The sequence below is a fragment of the Nerophis lumbriciformis genome, linkage group LG08, assembly GCF_033978685.3.
Source record: "Nerophis lumbriciformis linkage group LG08, RoL_Nlum_v2.1, whole genome shotgun sequence".
NCBI classification, from domain to species: domain Eukaryota; kingdom Metazoa; phylum Chordata; class Actinopteri; order Syngnathiformes; family Syngnathidae; genus Nerophis; species Nerophis lumbriciformis.
Genome location: NC_084555.2, coordinates 47531691 through 47549433, shown reverse-complemented (window position 1 = coordinate 47549433; position 17743 = coordinate 47531691). Strand labels below are relative to the sequence as shown.

At 39.0% G+C, this 17743-nt stretch overlaps 1 protein-coding gene across 2 annotated transcripts in view; it reads left to right on the top strand.

Annotated features, from left to right (window-relative positions):
• Positions 1-10680: 10680 nt before the first annotated feature.
• The window catches only part of LOC133611918 (uncharacterized), a 28007-nt gene continuing 20944 nt past the window's right edge, over positions 10681-17743 (top strand). For both annotated transcript variants that reach the window (XM_072913689.1, XM_061969095.2), the window contains exon 1: positions 10681-11070. In XM_072913689.1, the coding sequence (XP_072769790.1) occupies positions 10962-11070 (109 nt within the window). In that variant the 5' untranslated portion in view covers positions 10681-10961. The remainder of the gene's footprint in view (positions 11071-17743) is intronic.

The following is a 17743-nucleotide window of genomic DNA, read 5'->3' as shown; positions in this document are numbered from 1 at the left end:
CCAAGGTGAAAATAAACCTTCGTTATATGCAAAACGTAATATGAGTTCATTAATTCTCTTCAGTAGTTTGATCCTTTTAAGCGCACACGGCGCATTCATTTTGTTAAAAAACGCATCATGACGTTTGCTTTTTTTTTTTCATCCATCCATCCATTTTCTACCGCTTGTCCCGTTTTTTTCATCACAGATTTCTGCTAACTGCAGACTTCTTGGGAGCCAACATGTGGCCCGGATCATGTTTTGTTAATGTTTAGGATTCCCTTAGTTTTGTTTCAGCGCCCCTGCGTTTGTGTTCCTGGTTGCCATGGGTGCTAATTATGTTCACCTGTCTCTGGTTTGTGGTCGGCACCTGCTCCGGGCACTAATCAGAGAGCTATTTAGTCCTGCTTCTCACCTCACTCTTGTCTGACTCTTGTTTGCTTCATGCAACAAGTTACGTCCATTACTTGCTCCCTGTTCCTGTGCTAGTTTTTGCCTTAGCTTCCCGTTTATTTGTATTCTTGCCTGATTTATGAAAATAAATATTTTTTTCCTACCTGCACGCTGCTTCGGGATGTCCATCTGCATCTTGGGGAAACAATCCGCACATTACCACGCGACCCAACCGTAACACAACAAACATAGTAAAACATCACTTACTGTATAAGGTCTGCTGTCATTAGGCTGCCGACTGCTAGGAAGTCCATATATTCCCTGGAGGGGAACAAGTTGTCAAAGTGTCCCAATTTGCATGTTGGATTATATTCTCATCCATCTACTTTTCAGGTGAGAGGCATGATTTATGATCTACAACAGGGGTCTCAAACATAAGGCCCGCGGGCCAGATTAGGCCCGTGGACAGGTTTTATTCAGCCCGCAGGATGAGTTTGCTAAGTATAAAAATGAGCCGAAATGTTGGAATGAAAGAAACTGCTGTTCTAAATGTGTCCACTAGATGACGCAATAGCAGTTCTGTGTATCTTTGTAGATTATGCTACATATGTAAAAAAAAACACAAAAAAACACATGTTAGTGCACCATTCGAGGAAAATGAGCAAACTACATAAATGACATCCTGTAATTTGATTTAGATTTTTTTATCTTGATAGATTGAAAATTAACAATGAGTTGCTGATGAACATTATCACATCATTTATTTAGAAAGTATAAATAACGACAAATAAAGATAGAATACTATTAACCGCAACAGGCAAGTGTAAAAAAAAAACCCAACGACATTATGATTTGTACATTTTCAGAATGTGATTGTTCTATTTTTAAACAAAGAAAACAATCTGAAGTTGTCTTTATTTCTTTAGTTATCGTGCCGTGATTTTACCAGTCCGGCCCACATGGGAGTAGATTTTTCTCCATGTGGCCCCCCATCTAAAATGAGTTTGACAACCCTGATCTACAATAAAGTTGCAGGGAGCAGGGAAGCGAGGAAACAGCAGACCACTCGATGATGTAGGGACACACAGAAATGATCACGGCGAATACTTGCCAACCCTCCCTCACAAATTTCAGTGCCTCTCCCGAAAATCTCCCGGTTCAACCATTCTCCCGATTTCCAGCCGGACTTAAGGCACGCCCTCTCAAGGTCCGTGCGGACCTGAGTAAGGACAGCCTGTCGTCACATACGCTCTTCCTTCATATAAACAGCATGCAGGCCCAGCCACGTTATAACATCTATGGCTTTTGGAGAGTGCACAACTGCACACACAACAAAAAGGAGACGAAGCAGAAGAACGAAGAAGAGGCAGTCATGGCGACGGCAAGTGACAGAGAATAGAACGAGGATGGACAATTCAACCCTAAACTCACTCCTTTCCTGCATATTAAATTTCACAGATGCTGCCCATATCTATGCTCCTTCAAAGGCTGTGCTACTGGCTGCAAAGCATTGCACTTTCAAATACAACAATGAGTAGAGGAGTGTTATGTGTGTGTATATGTGTAAATAAATGAACACTGAAATTCAAGTATTTCTTTTATATATATATATATATATATATATATATATATATATATATATATATATATATATATATATATATATATATATATATATATATATATATATATATATATATATGTATATATATATATATATATATATATATATATATATATATATATATATATATATATGTATGTGTGGGAAAAAAAATCACAAGACTATTTCATCTCTACAGGCCTGTTTCATGAGGGGGGGTACCCTCAATCGTCAGGAGATTTTAATGGGAGCATTCGCATACCATGGTTTATATAGGGCACAGAGTGGGTGGGTGCATGCTGGCCTAGGGGCGTGGTGATTGGCTCATGTGTTGCCTAGGAGGTGTTTCCGTCTATGGCGGCATGTTGTTACAATTTCGCTGCGCTTGTTGAGGGATGACAGGTCTGGACGGTAAATAATAAACAGTTTCTCTTTCAAGCATAGGTTGCATCTTTTATTACCGCTATTGTAAGGTGTGCTGGATGGATATATATATATATATATATATATATATATACAGTATATAATAAAATACATATACATATTTAGCTAGAATTCACTAAAAGTCAAGTATTTATTTTATTTATATATATATATATAATTTATAATTATTTATATATATATATATATATATATATATATATATATATATAAGAAATACTTTGAATTTCAGTGAATTCTAGTTATAAATATACTCCTCCCCCTTTAACCCGGCCCCCCGGCCCCGCCCACCCAAATCTCCCGAATTTGGAGGTCTCATGGTTGGCAAGTATGTCACGGCGCCGCTATAAATAGTTTGTGTTAGCGCTTGTAATAAAAATATCACTAATACTTGGTTAATATGCAAGTCACGAAATGTAAATTGAGTATTGTTGGCGTTTTTTGAACAGTTATTTATCGCATTTTATGGGCGGAATAGTGGAGCTCCCATTGGCTCCGCTGTAAGCAGACTTTATATTTACGTTTATTTAATATGTAGAATGTTTTTTGTTTTGTTTTTTTAATCCATCTGTCGTCATGTCTTTCATAATGATTGTGAACGATAGGCAAAATTGTAAAAAATAAAATAAAATAAAAAAAGTATACTATAACTGTCTCCGTTACCTCAGCTGGATGTATTGAGAAGTATCTGGAAAAGGACTCAGCTACAATCGGGCGGAAGGCGGTGTACACCCTGGACAAGTCGCCACCTCATCGCAGGGCCAACACAGATAGACAGAACGCGCGGAAAGAGTGTGACGTGTTAACGAAGGCGGAAGTAAACCAAGGAGTGGTGGCTAACACGTGAGCGTATCTAAATCTCCTTGGCGGTTGTGCATAAACTGTATTGGGACTGGATCGAGATGGAAGGGGATAGTGACGGGATGTATGAGGAAAGTATGGACGTGGATAGGACTAGAGGGGAGAGAGGAAAGAAGGGGAGTGGAGGGCATGAAGGAAAATCGAGTGCTAAAAGAGTACACGAAGAAGATGAAGAAGTAGAAAAGAGGAAAAAGACTATGGAAGATAATTACAGGATCATATATACATTTAAATCAGGTCAAGACATGAATGACATAAGTTTGATGACACTGGTTAAGGGGTTAAAGCAGGCCCGGCCCTAACCAATCTGGCGCCCTAGGCAAGATTTTAGGTGGCGCCCCCCCCACATCGGCAGTGAAGTGTATATACTCACAAGAAACTGAATAGCTTTGTCTTTGACCTTTTTTTTTATACATACAACTATACCTAATATATAAAGGGGTGGAAAAGTGACTATTACCTGCAGGGCAAACATTAGCTAACCAGAAGGCAATAACAATGTAAACCATAAACACCGGCTTAAAAGATCTAATACAAATGTCCCTGAGGAATGTAAGGTGGGAGTACTGTAATTACCTAACGTTACATTATTATTTTCCATAACAATTTAGCCCCCTCCACAATATTAACCCGACGTTAAAACAGAACTAGCTATTTATTGATTAGCAATTGCCGAATCATGTAACATTAGCTTAATGCTAAAAAGCCAGCTACTATCACATTCTGTAACAGACAAATAATGTCATGTAGGCTAACGTTACCTACCTGCTACCTCTGTCTTTTCTCGTTTCTCCTCCTCTTCTTTTCTCTTTTTTCTTCCCTGGGCACCTGACAGTTTTGGCATCTTGTGTTGATTTTTTGATGTGGTGACGTCCAAAAAGAGTCATGATACCGGAAGGGAGGGGGCGCACCGTGCGGGGGGAGGGGCGTAATGTTGTAACAAATAATATTTCTAATAAATAGGCTTTACTTTGCATTTTAATTAACGTGGGATTATTTTTTGTATTTAGAAATCATAGTACCAACTTTTTTTTTTCTTTTTTCTTTTTTCTCCAACATTTGTGGCACTGGCGTGGCGCCCCCTGATGGACGGCGCCCTTAGCATTTGCCTATACGGCCTATGCCACGGGCCGGCCCTGGGTTAAAGAAGGACATCGGAGAGGTGGAGATAGCGAAGGTGCTCAGGGACGGACGACTTTTGATTAAATGCAAAAATGGAGAGCAAAAGAACAAAGCAATGCGGTTGCAAAAACTGTGCAATAAGATAATAAAGGAAAAAAAATGGAAGTGGGGGAACGAAAGGGGGCAAGAGGAGTAGTGACAGGAATCCCAAGGGGTGAAAATTTAGAAGAATTGAAAAGACAAATAAAAGGGGGTACTGTCAAGATGATGACAAGAATGATGGCATTTAGAAATGGAGAAAAGACGGAGAGCGAATCTGTATTAGTACAGTTTGTCGAGGAAGTCCTACCGCAAAGAATTATGATTGGGTTTTTAAGGTTTTACGTTAGAGCTTACGTCCCACCCCCAGTACGCTGTTTCAAGTGCCAACGCTATGGGCACATAGCCAGTGTGTGTCATGCTAAGTTGAGATGTGGAAGGTGTGGCGCTATATATAATTTTTATACATACAAGCCCCCAGACACATTTTTCTCTCTCAATGGGGCCCCTGAATCAAAATAATTGCCCAGGTATGTGGTAATCTATTCAGTATTGCCATCAATGTCTTGGAATTGCAACTGCATGCAATATATAATGCAATATATAATACAGTACAGTACAGTACTTGCAAATGAGACACATAAGAGTAAGAAAACAAGATAACATTTGGACAGCACAGCTCTGTATTTCATGTTTTTTTTTACATTAATTAACACATTTGACCACACAAAAAACTACCTAAAAAACAAAAAAAAATCTCACCAAATCCATTTCTTCCCTGAAGCGATCACAATTGTGGCAGTTATGAATATGGACAATGTGGAGACAATATACTGGTCAAGTGTTGTAACTGTGGCGGGAATCACACAGCAGCGTATGGAGGATGTGTCATTAGGAAACAGGCAACAGAAGTACAGCAAATCAGAGTAGAAAGAAATATTACATATGCAGAGGCAGTTAAAGTAAGAAATAAAGAAAGTGCAGAACAAAATATAAGTGAGAATAGATCATAACAAGACAGATGTGACAATAGTTCAAGTACCGGTAATAAAAAACAAGAGGCAGCAAATACAGGACTTTCCATGGACAAGCTAGTTGTGTTCCTGGCATATGTAATAAACTGCACAGAACAGGCAAGAAATAAAACTGAGAAGATCAAAATAATTGTCAAAGCAGCAGCAAAGTTCTTAAATTTAAAAGAACTATCTTGGGAACAGGTACAAGGTGAACTACAGAGAGTAGACGAGACCGAGTCATGTTACCACAATCCAACGCCATGTTAATTGTTCAGTGGAATGCCAGAAGTTTAATAGCAAACGGACAGGAACTAAAGGGTTATATTAATAATATGAAAAATAAACCACATATACTATGTATTCAAGAAACCTGGCTGAAGCCAAAATTTAGCTTTATAATAAAAGGATACATAACAATAGTAAAGATAGGAATGATGGGCAAGGAGGAGGGTGTGCCATATTTATTAAAGAAGACATGCAATATACAATATTAAAAGAAAAACAAGAACTAGAAATAGTAGGGGTAGAAGTATGGAATAATAAAGAAAGATACAAAGTGCTAAACTTCTATAATCCGTGCAAGAAATTACAAAATCATCAACTAGAAACAATAGTCGAGCACTGGAGTGGCAATATCATTTGGTGTGGTGACTTTAATGCACATAGCACAATGTGGGGTGAAAGGGATGACTGGAATGGGGAAACATTGGAAGCATTTTTGGAGGAAAAAGAACTGGTGTGTGTGAATGATGGATCGGGAACACGGTTAGATGTAGTTACGGGTAAAGAAACAGCAATAGATTTAACACTAGTGTCACAAGGGTTAGCAGGAAAGGTAGAGTGGGAAGTAAATAAAGACAGCACTATAGGAAGTGATCACTACCCAATATTCATTCACATAAACATAAACCAAAGGACAGAAAGCACTAAAATAGAAGGAAGATGGAAGTATAATCACGGTGATTGGGGACAATATAGGGAAAGTACCGACATGACATTAAAGGAAGTGGATATAAATCAAGATATTGAACAACTGAATACAGATATTACAAAGTGCATAATGGAAGCAGCCAAAAAGAGCATACCAAGGAGTAGTATAGGGAAAAGAAGGAAGATAGTGCCGTGGTGGACACAAGCGTGCACAGACGCAATAAAAGAACGGAATAGAGCATTTAGAATATTGAGAAGAACACATAATTTCCAAGATATGATCCAATATAAAAGGCACCAAGCTAAAGTAAGGTATGTTATTAAAAAGACAAGAAAACACTACTGCAGAAAGTTTTGTGAATCATTAAATAGAACTACTCCTTTAGACCAAGTGTGGGGAATGATCAAGAAAATGTCAGGGATCAGAAATGAACATAAAAATCATGTGATGAAAGATGGGACACGGTGTGTGGTAGAAAATAAAGAAAAAGCAGAACTTTTAGCAAAAACATTTGTTAAAGTGCACAGTAATGATAATTTGAGAAATGTAGAAATACAAAAGAGAGAAGAAACAATTAGTTTAAATATTGGGGAAATGATGGAAGACAACGATAATAGGGTAACCAACACTATAGATATGAAATTTTCTTTGAATGAAATGTTTCGAATATTGAAAAAGGTTAAAAATACAACACCAGGAAAAGACCAGGTGAGTTATCAAATGATCAAAAACTTAAGTAGGATTGGCAAAGAAGTGGTCTTGAAATTATATAATAGGATATATGAAGAAGGAAAATTACCAGCAGAGTGGAAAGAAGCTGTAATAATTCCAATATGCAAACCAGGGAAAGATCCGGAAGAGGCAGGTAATTATAGGCCGATAGCATTGACCTCAAATTTGGGCAAAGTAATGGAAAAAATGATTAATGAAAGACTAGTATATTATTTAGAGTCAAAAGAAATAATAAAAAATTACCAAAGTGGATTTCGCAAAGCGAGAAACACAAACGACCCAGCAGTGCAGCTGGAAGAGGAAATTAGAAAGGGACAAATAAATAAAGAAAGTATAATTGCAGTATTTTTTGATATAGAGAACGCTTATGATATGTTGTGGAAACAGGGGTTGCTGATAAAACTAAATAAAATTGGGATTAGAGGGAAAATGTATAGATGGATAAAAGACTTCTTGACAAGTAGAAAAATATTAGTAAAATTAGAGAATGAATACAGCAGAGTATATGAAGTGGAAAATGGGACCCCGCAAGGAAGTATGATAAGTCCAGTATTATTTTCAATCATGATAAATGAAGTTTTTAGTGAAGTAGAAGGGTTAGTGGATGTGGCACTGTTTGCTGATGATGGTGTGATGTGGAAGAGAGGTAGAAATACTAATCATATAGAAAAGAAGATTCAAAAAGCGGTAAATAATGTTCAAGAATGGGGAACGGCTTGGGGTTTAAGATTCTCTGTTGGAAAGACAAAAGTCATACATTTTACAAAGAGGAAAGTACAAAACAAGCTCCAAATTAAACTCTATGGAGAAAATATAGAAGAGGTACAAGTTTTTAAATATTTGGGTATATGGTTTGATAAAAATATTAACTGGTCAACCCATATCAGCAAAATAGTGGAGAAAAGTAAACAGGTGTTAAATATAATGAGGGCTTTGAGGGGTAAAGATTGGGGGGCTGATAGGCAGACATTGAAAGCAAAATATATGACTTTAATTCGATCTGTTATTGATTATGGATGCATTATTTATCAATCTGCTTCAAAAACATTACTTGGGAAAATAGACAGGATCCAATCACAGGCTTTAAGGTTATGTTGTGGAGCTACAAAATCAACCCCAGTTGCAGCATTACAAGTAGAGATGAATGAAAAACCTTTAGATATGAGGAGAGATCAATTGTCAGCAGTTTATTGGGCAAACTTAAAAGGGTCCAAGCAAGGACATCCAACCCATCAAGTGTTACTAAACTGCCAAGAAAAAGAGAAGAAAAAAATGAATAGTTTCGGGTGGATAATAGGAGACATATGTAATAAAGCTCAAATTGATAATATTAAAGTTAGCCCTACAGTACCAATCCCTGCAATACCACCGTGGATGTATGAAAACCCAAATGTAAACATGCAATTACCGGTACTAAAGAATAGAAATTTAAATAGTTACCAGATAGAACAATGGATTGAGGAAACGTTTTTAGACAACATCATGGTGTACACAGATGCATCAAAAACTATAAATAATAAGGTAGGAGCAGCAGCTGTTATCCCACAAGGAAACATAGTAATAAATAAAAGAATTAGTGATGAGTTATCTGTTTTTACGGGAGAATTGGTAGCAATTTATATGGCAATTCATTGGATAGAAGAAAATAAAGCAAGAAAAGCAGTCGTGTGCTCAGACTCCAGCGGTGCATTGATGAGCATAAAAAACATAGCATCAGAAACAAGACAAGATTTAGTTTATGAAATAGTTCAGGCAAATTACAGAATAAATAAAGCGGGAGGTGTGGTAACATTTCTTTGGGTTCCTGCTCATGTAGGAGTTGAGGGGAACGAATTAGCGGATAAGTACGCAAAACAAGCAACCACTAAAACAGAAATAAACATGGAGATTTAGCACAGTAAAGAAGAAGTGAAGAACATAATTAAGATGGAACACAATAAAAAGTGGCAGGATAATTGGAATAAGGAAACAAAAGGTAGAGAGTATTACAAAGTCCAGAGGAGAGTAGGTGTAATGAGAGGAGGCAATAGAAATAGGAAGGAAGAAGACATAATTACTAGAATGAGATTAGGACATACATATCTAAATAGTTCATTAAAATTGATAGGGAAACATACTACAGGACTGTGTGATTCTTGCCAACAGCTAGAAAGTGTAGGACATGTTTTAATACATTGTAGGAAATATAATAGAGAAAGGGAAATACTGGAAAGTAAGTTAGCGAAAGAGAATATTAGGTTAGCAGTGGAAGATATATTAGGACTGCACTCAGAACACATAGGTTATAAAGCAATATACACATATTTAAAAAATACTGGGTTAAATAAAAGAATATAGAGTAGGGATTAGAGATGCGCGGATAGGCAATTATTTCATCCGCAACCGCATCAGAAAGTCGTCAACCATCCGCAATCCACCCGATCTAACATTTGATCAGAACTGCATCCGCCCGCACCCGCCCATTGTTATATATCTAATATAGACGATGCAAGGCATTAGTGAGGTTATAAAGCTTTTGCCTGTTAAAGAAAGGAGACTGATCCAATGCAGTGCAGACATTCGCGTGCCACGCTGTCACGACCCAGACGCACACCAGTGCGCAATCATATGGGAGCCGCGCTGAGCGCACCTCCAAGCGCGTCTCGCTGCCGGCGACGGCCGGGTATATGGGCCCGACGCTCCAGCGCCATCCATTTTCAGGGCTAGTTGATTCGGCAGGTGGGTTGTTACACACTCCTTAGCGGGTTCCAACTTCCATGGCCACCGTCCTAGCTGCTGTCTATATCAACCAGGGTGAGCCCCACCCCTTTCGTGAGCGCACTGCGCGCGGAGTGACCCCTGTTACGCGCCCCCGGCAACAGGGGTGGCGGGCAGGTAAGCTGCGCGGGCGGCGCGCGCGGAGTGACCCCTGTTACGAGCCCCCGGCCACGGGGGTGGCGGGCAGGTAAGCTGCTTACCTGCTGCGCGTGACGCCGGCCGCGGCGAAGGCGGACTAGGCGGGGTGTCTATGCGTTGGGCGAGGTGGTGACCCTGGACGTGCGTCGGGCCCTTCTCGCGGATCGCCTCAGCTACGGCTCCCGGTGGGGCCCTCTCGGGGGAAGGGGCCTCGGTCCCGGACCCCGGCGAGGCGTCCCTTCTCCGCTCCGTAAAAGTGTCCATCTCTTTTTTTTTTTTTCTTCTGTTGTGGCATATGCTGCAGGTGCCTGCTCGTTTTTCGTATGTGGGTAACAACATTTAACTATGTATATATATTTCCGAATTGGTTTAACTGCCACCCGCCTGAATCTATTTAAAATCTAATTTTTTTCTATTTCAAACACCCGACCCGACCCGACCCGCGGATAAAATCTAATTTTTTTAAATTTCATCCGCCCGATCCGCGGATAATCCGCGGACTCCGCGGTTGTGCCCGCAAACCGCGCATCTCTAGTAGGGATCCACCTCGGTCCACACTCCATTACAGTAGGTGGCGGTAATGCACACCACAAGGTGGCTTGCCAACCGCCATAAAAACAAAGAAGAAGAAGAAGAAGAAGAAAGCACTTCGCGCATGCGTAGACGGATCGCGTCTTGCGATAGAAAGGAACACGCCACGCTCAGAAGTGAGCAGTGAAGACTTTAAATGTAGGTTCATTCCGAATTTGTGCTTTTGTACCGATTCGTCGACCGTATGAAAAACTACTCCTTAATTATTATTTAATGCAGAATATACTCGACTCGTCTCAGTGAACGTTGCACCTTCTCGTGCTAGTTTCGCTCGCTAGTTAGCTTAGCTTGCCGGCAGCTAACAAAAGAGACTTGGACGTTATCAACAGATCACTAAGCAGAGATCAAGTAGGTGAAAATGTGCGAAAGAAGGGTAGCAGAGTACGAGGAGGAACTTTCTCCAACAAAACGGAAGAATGAGCGACGACAGCGACTGGAAGCTGTTTTGAAAAAACATCACAGACCAGGTTTGTTTAGTTCTTACTCTCACATGTTTACTAACTTTGTATTGCATCATTAATACTATTCCTAAATATATTGTTTGTAGGAAAGGGGAATTGTCTTGTGAGGATGATGCACTGTTTTGTTTTTATATTGTTCGTGAAAACAAAACAGTTTCAGGCACAATGTGAAGAGGTTGATGTTCTCTCAGTTTGTAACAATGTGACTTCATAAAAAACACCACATAATAAATCAATCAATCAATGTTTATTTATATAGCCCTAAATCACAAGTGTCTCAAAGGGCTGCACAAGCCACAACGACATCCTCGGTACAAAGCCCACATAAGGGCAAGGAAAAACTCACCCCAGTGGGACGTCGATGTGAAGGACTATGAGAAACCTTGGAGAGGACCGCATATGTGGGTAACCCCCCCCCCCTCTAGGGGAGACCGAAAGCAATGGATGTCGAGTGGGTCTGACATAATATTGTGAGAGTTCAGTCCATAGTGGATCCAACACAATAGTAAGAGTCCAGTCCATAGTGGGGCCAGCAGGACACCATCCCGAGCGGAGACGGGTCAGCAGCGCAGAGATGTTCCCAGCCGATGCACAGGCGAGCGGTCCACCCCGGGTCCCGACTCTGGACAGCCAGCACTTCATCCATGGCCACCGGACCTGTGCCCCTCCACCCCTCCACAAGGAAGAGGGGAGCAGAGGAGAAAAGAAAAGAAACGGCAGATCAACTGGTCTAACAGGGGGGCTATTTAAAGGCTAGAGTATACAAATGAGTTTTAAGATGGGACGTAAATGTTTCTACTGAGGTAGCATCTCTAATTGTTACCGGGAGGGCATTCCATAGTACTGGAGCCCGAATAGAAAACGCTCTATAGCCCGCAGACTTTTTTTGGGCTCTGGGAATCACTAATAAGCCGGAGTTCTTTGAACGCAGATTTCTTGCCGGGACATATGGTACAATACAATCGACAAGATAGGACGGAGCTAGACCGTGTAGTATTTTATACGTAAGTAGTAAAACCTTAAAGTCACATCTTAAGTGCACAGGAAGCCAGTGCAGGTGAGCCAGTATAGGCGTAATATGATCAAACTTTCTTGTTCTTGTCAAAAGTCTAGCAGCCGCATTTTGTACCAATTGTAGTCTTTTAATGCTAGACATAGGGAGACCCGAAAATAATATGTTACAGTAGTCGAGACGTAACGAACGTATGAATAATGATCTCAGCGTCGCTAGTGGATAAAATAGAACGAATTTTAGCGATATTACGGAGATGAAAGAAGGCCGTTTTAGTAACACTCTTAATGTGTGATTCAAAGGAGAGAGTTGGGTGGAAGATAATACCCAGATTCTTTACTGATTCGCCTTGTGTAATTGTTTGGTTGTCAAATGTTAAGGTGGTATTATTAAATAAATGTCGGTGTTTAGCAGGACCGATAATCAGCATTTCCGTTTTCTTGGCGTTGAGTTGCAAGAAGTTAGCGGACATCCATTGTTTAATTTCATTAAGACACGCCAATAAAGCATGTTTTAAGAGTTTATTTGGCCCACCCATAAACATCTCCATGGATGAAAGTATTTATTATGATGACAACAACACAGTGTGAATATTTTAAGAGCTTTTGGAATGTGAATATATTGACTATTTCTATGATTTTTAAAGGGGATGTTCTCAACTTCTTAAAGTTATATTTTTCAAACCAAAAAATATAACAAGAACACACACAAAAAAAAAATAACTAGAGAATTTCTTCAGTTTTTAGGCATAAATCGATAGCCAAACTGATGTTTGAGGAATTTATATATAATATACCACTTATGTTACAATTTATATATAATATACCACTTATGTTACAGTTGGTGGTATGTATACAGGTAAAAGCCAGTAAATTAGAATATTTTGAAAAACTTGATTTATTTCAGTAATTGCATTCAAAAGGTGTAACTTGTACATTATATTTATTCATTGCACACAGACTGATGCATTCAAATGTTTATTTCATTTAATTTTGATGATTTGAATTGGCAACAAATGAAAATCCAAAATTCCGTGTGTCACAAAATTAGAATATTACTTAAGGCTAATACAAAAAAGGGATTTTTAGAAATGTTGGCCAACTGAAAAGTATGAAAATGAAAAATATGAGCATGTACAATACTCAATACTTGGTTGGAGCTCCTTTTGCCTCAATTACTGCGTTAATGCGGCGTGGCATGGAGTCGATGAGTTTCTGGCACTGCTCAGGTGTTATGAGAGCCCAGGTTGCTCTGATAGTGGCCTTCAACTCTTCTGCGTTTTTGGGTCTGGCATTCTGCATCTTCCTTTTCACAATACCCCATAGATTTTCTATGGGGCTAAGGTCAGGGGAGTTGGCGGGCCAATTTAGAACAGAAATACCATGGTCCGTAAACCAGGCACAGGTAGATTTTGCGCTGTGTGCAGGCGCCAAGTCCTGTTGGAACTTGAAATCTCCATCTCCAAAGAGCAGGTCAGCAGCAGGAAGCATGAAGTGCTCTAAAACTTGCTGGTAGACGGCTGCGTTGACCCTGGATCTCAGGAAACAGAGTGGACTGACACCAGCAGATGACATGGCGCCCCAAACCATCACTGATGGTGGAAACTTTACATTAGACTTCAGGCAACCTGGATCCTGTGCCTCTCCTGTCTTCCTCCAGACTCTGGGACCTCGACTTCCAAAGGAAATGCAAAATTTGCATGGTTGGGTGATGGTTTGGGGTGCCATGTCATCTGCTGGTGTCGGTCCACTCTGTTTCCTGAGATCCAGGATCAACGCAGCCGTCTACCAGCAAGTTTTAGAGCACTTCATGCTTCCTGCTGCTGACCTGCTCTATGGAGATGGAGATTTCAAGTTCCAACAGGACTTGGCGCCTGCACACAGCGCAAAATCTACCCGTGCCTGGTTTACGGACCATGGTATTTCTGTTCTAAATTGGCCCGCCAACTCCCCTGACCTTAGCCCCATAGAAAATCTGTGGGGTATTGTGAAAAGGAAGATGCAGAATGCCAGACCCAAAAACGCAGAAGAGTTGAAGGCCACTATCAGAGCAACCTGGGCTCTCATAACACCTGAGCAGTGCCAGAAACTCATCGACTCCATGCCACGCCGCATTAACGCAGTAATTGAGGCAAAAGGAGCTCCAACCAAGTATTGAGTATTGTACATGCTCATATTTTTCATTTTCATACTTTTCAGTTGGCCAACATTTTTAAAAATCCCTTTTTTGTATTAGCCTTAAGTAATATTCTAATTTTGTGACACACGGAATTTTGGATTTTCATTTGTTGCCAATTCAAATCATCAAAATTAAATGAAATAAACATTTGAATGCATCAGTCTGTGTGCAATGAATAAATATAATGTACAAGTTACACCTTTTGAATGCAATTACTGAAATAAATCAAGTTTTTCAAAATATTCTAATTTACTGGCTTTTACCTGTATATTAGGGGTGTAACGGTACACAAAAATTTCGGTGTAGTACATGTGGTCAAACACTATCATTACAGTACATACCTCGGTTTAGAGGTCACGGTTCGGTTCATTTTCAGTACAGTAAGAAAACAACAAAATATAAATTTTTGGTTATTTATTTACCATCCATCCATCCATCCATTTTCTACCGCTTATTCCCTTTGGGGTCGCGGGGGGCGCTGGAGCCTATCTCAGCTACAATCGGGCGGAAGGCGGGGTACACCCTGGACAAGTCGCCACCTCATCGCAGGGCCAACACAGATAGACAAGACAACATTCACACTCACATCCACACACTAGGGCCAATTTAGTGTAGCCAATCAACTTATCCCCAGGTGCATGTCTTTGGAGGTGGGAGGAAGCCGGAGTACCCGGAGGGAACCCAAATTTGCAAAATCTTCCACCAAAAATGTTTTTCTTAGTGGAATATTTGATGTGAAGTAATGGGAACCTTGGAAAGGTCAAGAATTCATAATAACATTGATTTTGATTCAATATTATGTTTTGAGCAATGACAGTTTGAAAAAAAAAACAACAACTTTGTTTTATTAGTCAACATTGCAACTTTTTCTAAATTACATTTAACCTTTAAGCTTTTTTATTTCACTTATGTTATGTTTTTGTTTATTTTAATAGTATTTTTAGAATGTGCCGTGGGCCTTTAAAATGTTAGCTGTGGGCCGCAAATGGCCTCCGGGGCACACTTTTGACACCCCTGCTATAGATAATAAAAAATAAAATCTAATTAATCTATGGATAAAAAGCAGAGCCTGGCGACGCATGCACGTTTATCATAACTCTCTCTCTCTCTCTGTCTCTGCCCCTCCCTCACCAATGCTGCTGCGCGCACAATTTGTTTTGTTTTTAACCCCTTCTTAACCCTGAAAGTACATTGAAAATACACGCAACCCTAACTCAAAATGCCGGACATTTGAGGCATTTAAGAAACTCCGCCCTGACAGCTCCGCAAAAAAGGACATGTCCGGTGAAAAGAGGACGTATGGTCAGTCTATCGTAGCCCGTTAGCTGCTAGCATGCCGTGTGTTGTGCCTCGGTGTGCATTGTTTACACAACGTGCGTTACGCTACTTAATATGTCCGTATGGAAACTCGTTAGGTACATCTCCGAACCGAACCAGAACCCCCGTACCGAAACGGTCCAATACAAATACATGTACCGTTACACCCCTAATATATATACATATATGCATACATCGTGGTCAAAAGTTACATACACTTGTAAAGAACATAATGTCATGGCTGTCTTGAGTTTCCAATCATTTCTACAACTCTTATTTTTTTGTGATGTAGTGATTGGAGCACATACTTGTTGGTCACAAAAAACATTAATGAAGTTAGTTTTTTTTAATGAATTTATTTTGGGTCTTATGAAAATGTGAGCAAATGTGCTGGGTCAAAAGTATACATACAGCAATGTTAATATTTGCTTACATGTCCCTTGGCAAGTTTTACTGCAATAAGGCGCTTTTGGTAGCCATCCACAAGCTTCTGCTTGAATTTTTGACCACTCCTCTTGACAAAATTGGCTGTCGCCATAGATACAAGCACATGAAGGCCAAACAGAGTATTCCAAGTAAGAAGGGCGGCATGTAGTGATGGGTTGATGAGGCGTCATGAAGCGTTTCGACACATTGCAAAACTGTATCGATACTGTGTCGATACTGTGTCACTAAATACTGACATTTGCTGGACATTAAAAATCCCTACAGGCAACCTATGGACCGACTCAACTGACACTGATTTTATGACCTAGTACAGGGGTCACCAACCTTTTTGAAACCAAAAACTACTTCTTGGGTAATGATTAATGCGAAGGGCTACCAGTTTGATACACACTTAAATAAATACATTTATTGTCATTTGTAAGTTACACGTAAGTGTGATTTAAACAAGAATAGCTAAATAAATACATTTATATGTATAAAAAAATGGGTATTTCTGTCTGTCATTCCGTCGTACATTTTTTTTTCCTTTTACGGAAGGTTTTTTGTAGAGAATAAATGATGGAAAAAACACTTAATTGAACGGTTTAAAAGAGGAGAAAACAAGAAAAAATTTAAAATAAAATTTTGAAACATAGTTTATCTTCAATTTCGACTCTTTATAATTCAAAATTCAACCGACGAAAAGAAGAGAAAAAACTAGCTTATTTGAATCTTTTTGAAAAAATTAAAAAAAGAATTTATGGAACATCATTAGTAATTTTTCCTGGTTAAGATAAATTTTAGAATTTTGATGACATGTTTTAAATTGGTTAAAATCCAATCTGCACTTTGTTAGAATATTTAACAAATTGGACCAAGCTATATTTCTAACAAAGACAAATCAGTATTTCTTCTAGATTTTCCAGAACAAAAATTTTAAAAGAAATTCAAAATACTTTGAAATAAGATTTAAATTTGATTCTACAGATTTTCTAGATTTGCCAGAATAATTTTTTTGAATTTTAATCATAGTAAGTTTGAAGAAATATTTCACAAATATTCTTTGTCGAAAAAACAGAAGCTAAAATATTTATTATTCTTTACAATAAAAAATAAATAAATTTACTTGAACATTGATTTAAATTGTCAGGAAAGAAGAGGAAGAAATTTAAAAGGTAAAAAGGTATATTTGTTTAAAAATCCTAAAATCATTTTTAAGGTTGTATTTTTTTCTCTAAAATTGTATTTCTAAAAGTAATAAGAAGCAAAGTAAAAAATAAATGAATTTATTTAAACAAGTGAAGACCCATCCATCCATCCATCCATTTTCTACCGCTTATTCCAAGTGAAGACCAAGTCTTTAAAATATTTTCTTGGATTTTCAAATTCTATTTGAGTTTTGTCTCTTTTAGAATTAAAAATGTCGAGCAAAGCGAGACCAGCTTGCTAGTAAATAAATACAATTTAAAAAATAGAGGCAGCTCACTGGTAAGTGCTGCTCTTTGAGCTATTTTTAGAACAGGCCAGCGGGCGACTGATCTGGTCCTTACGGGCTACCTGGTGACCGCGGGCACCGCGTTGGTGACCCCTGCCCTAGTATATACAATAATATAAACCAAGTCATTGTATTTCATTTAGGATTATTTCATATCTTCATTTAAATAAAAAATATATTTTTATCTTTTTTAGATACAGTCAATAAATAATGTGAACATGTATCATAACATGGAAATCTAAGAGAACGTG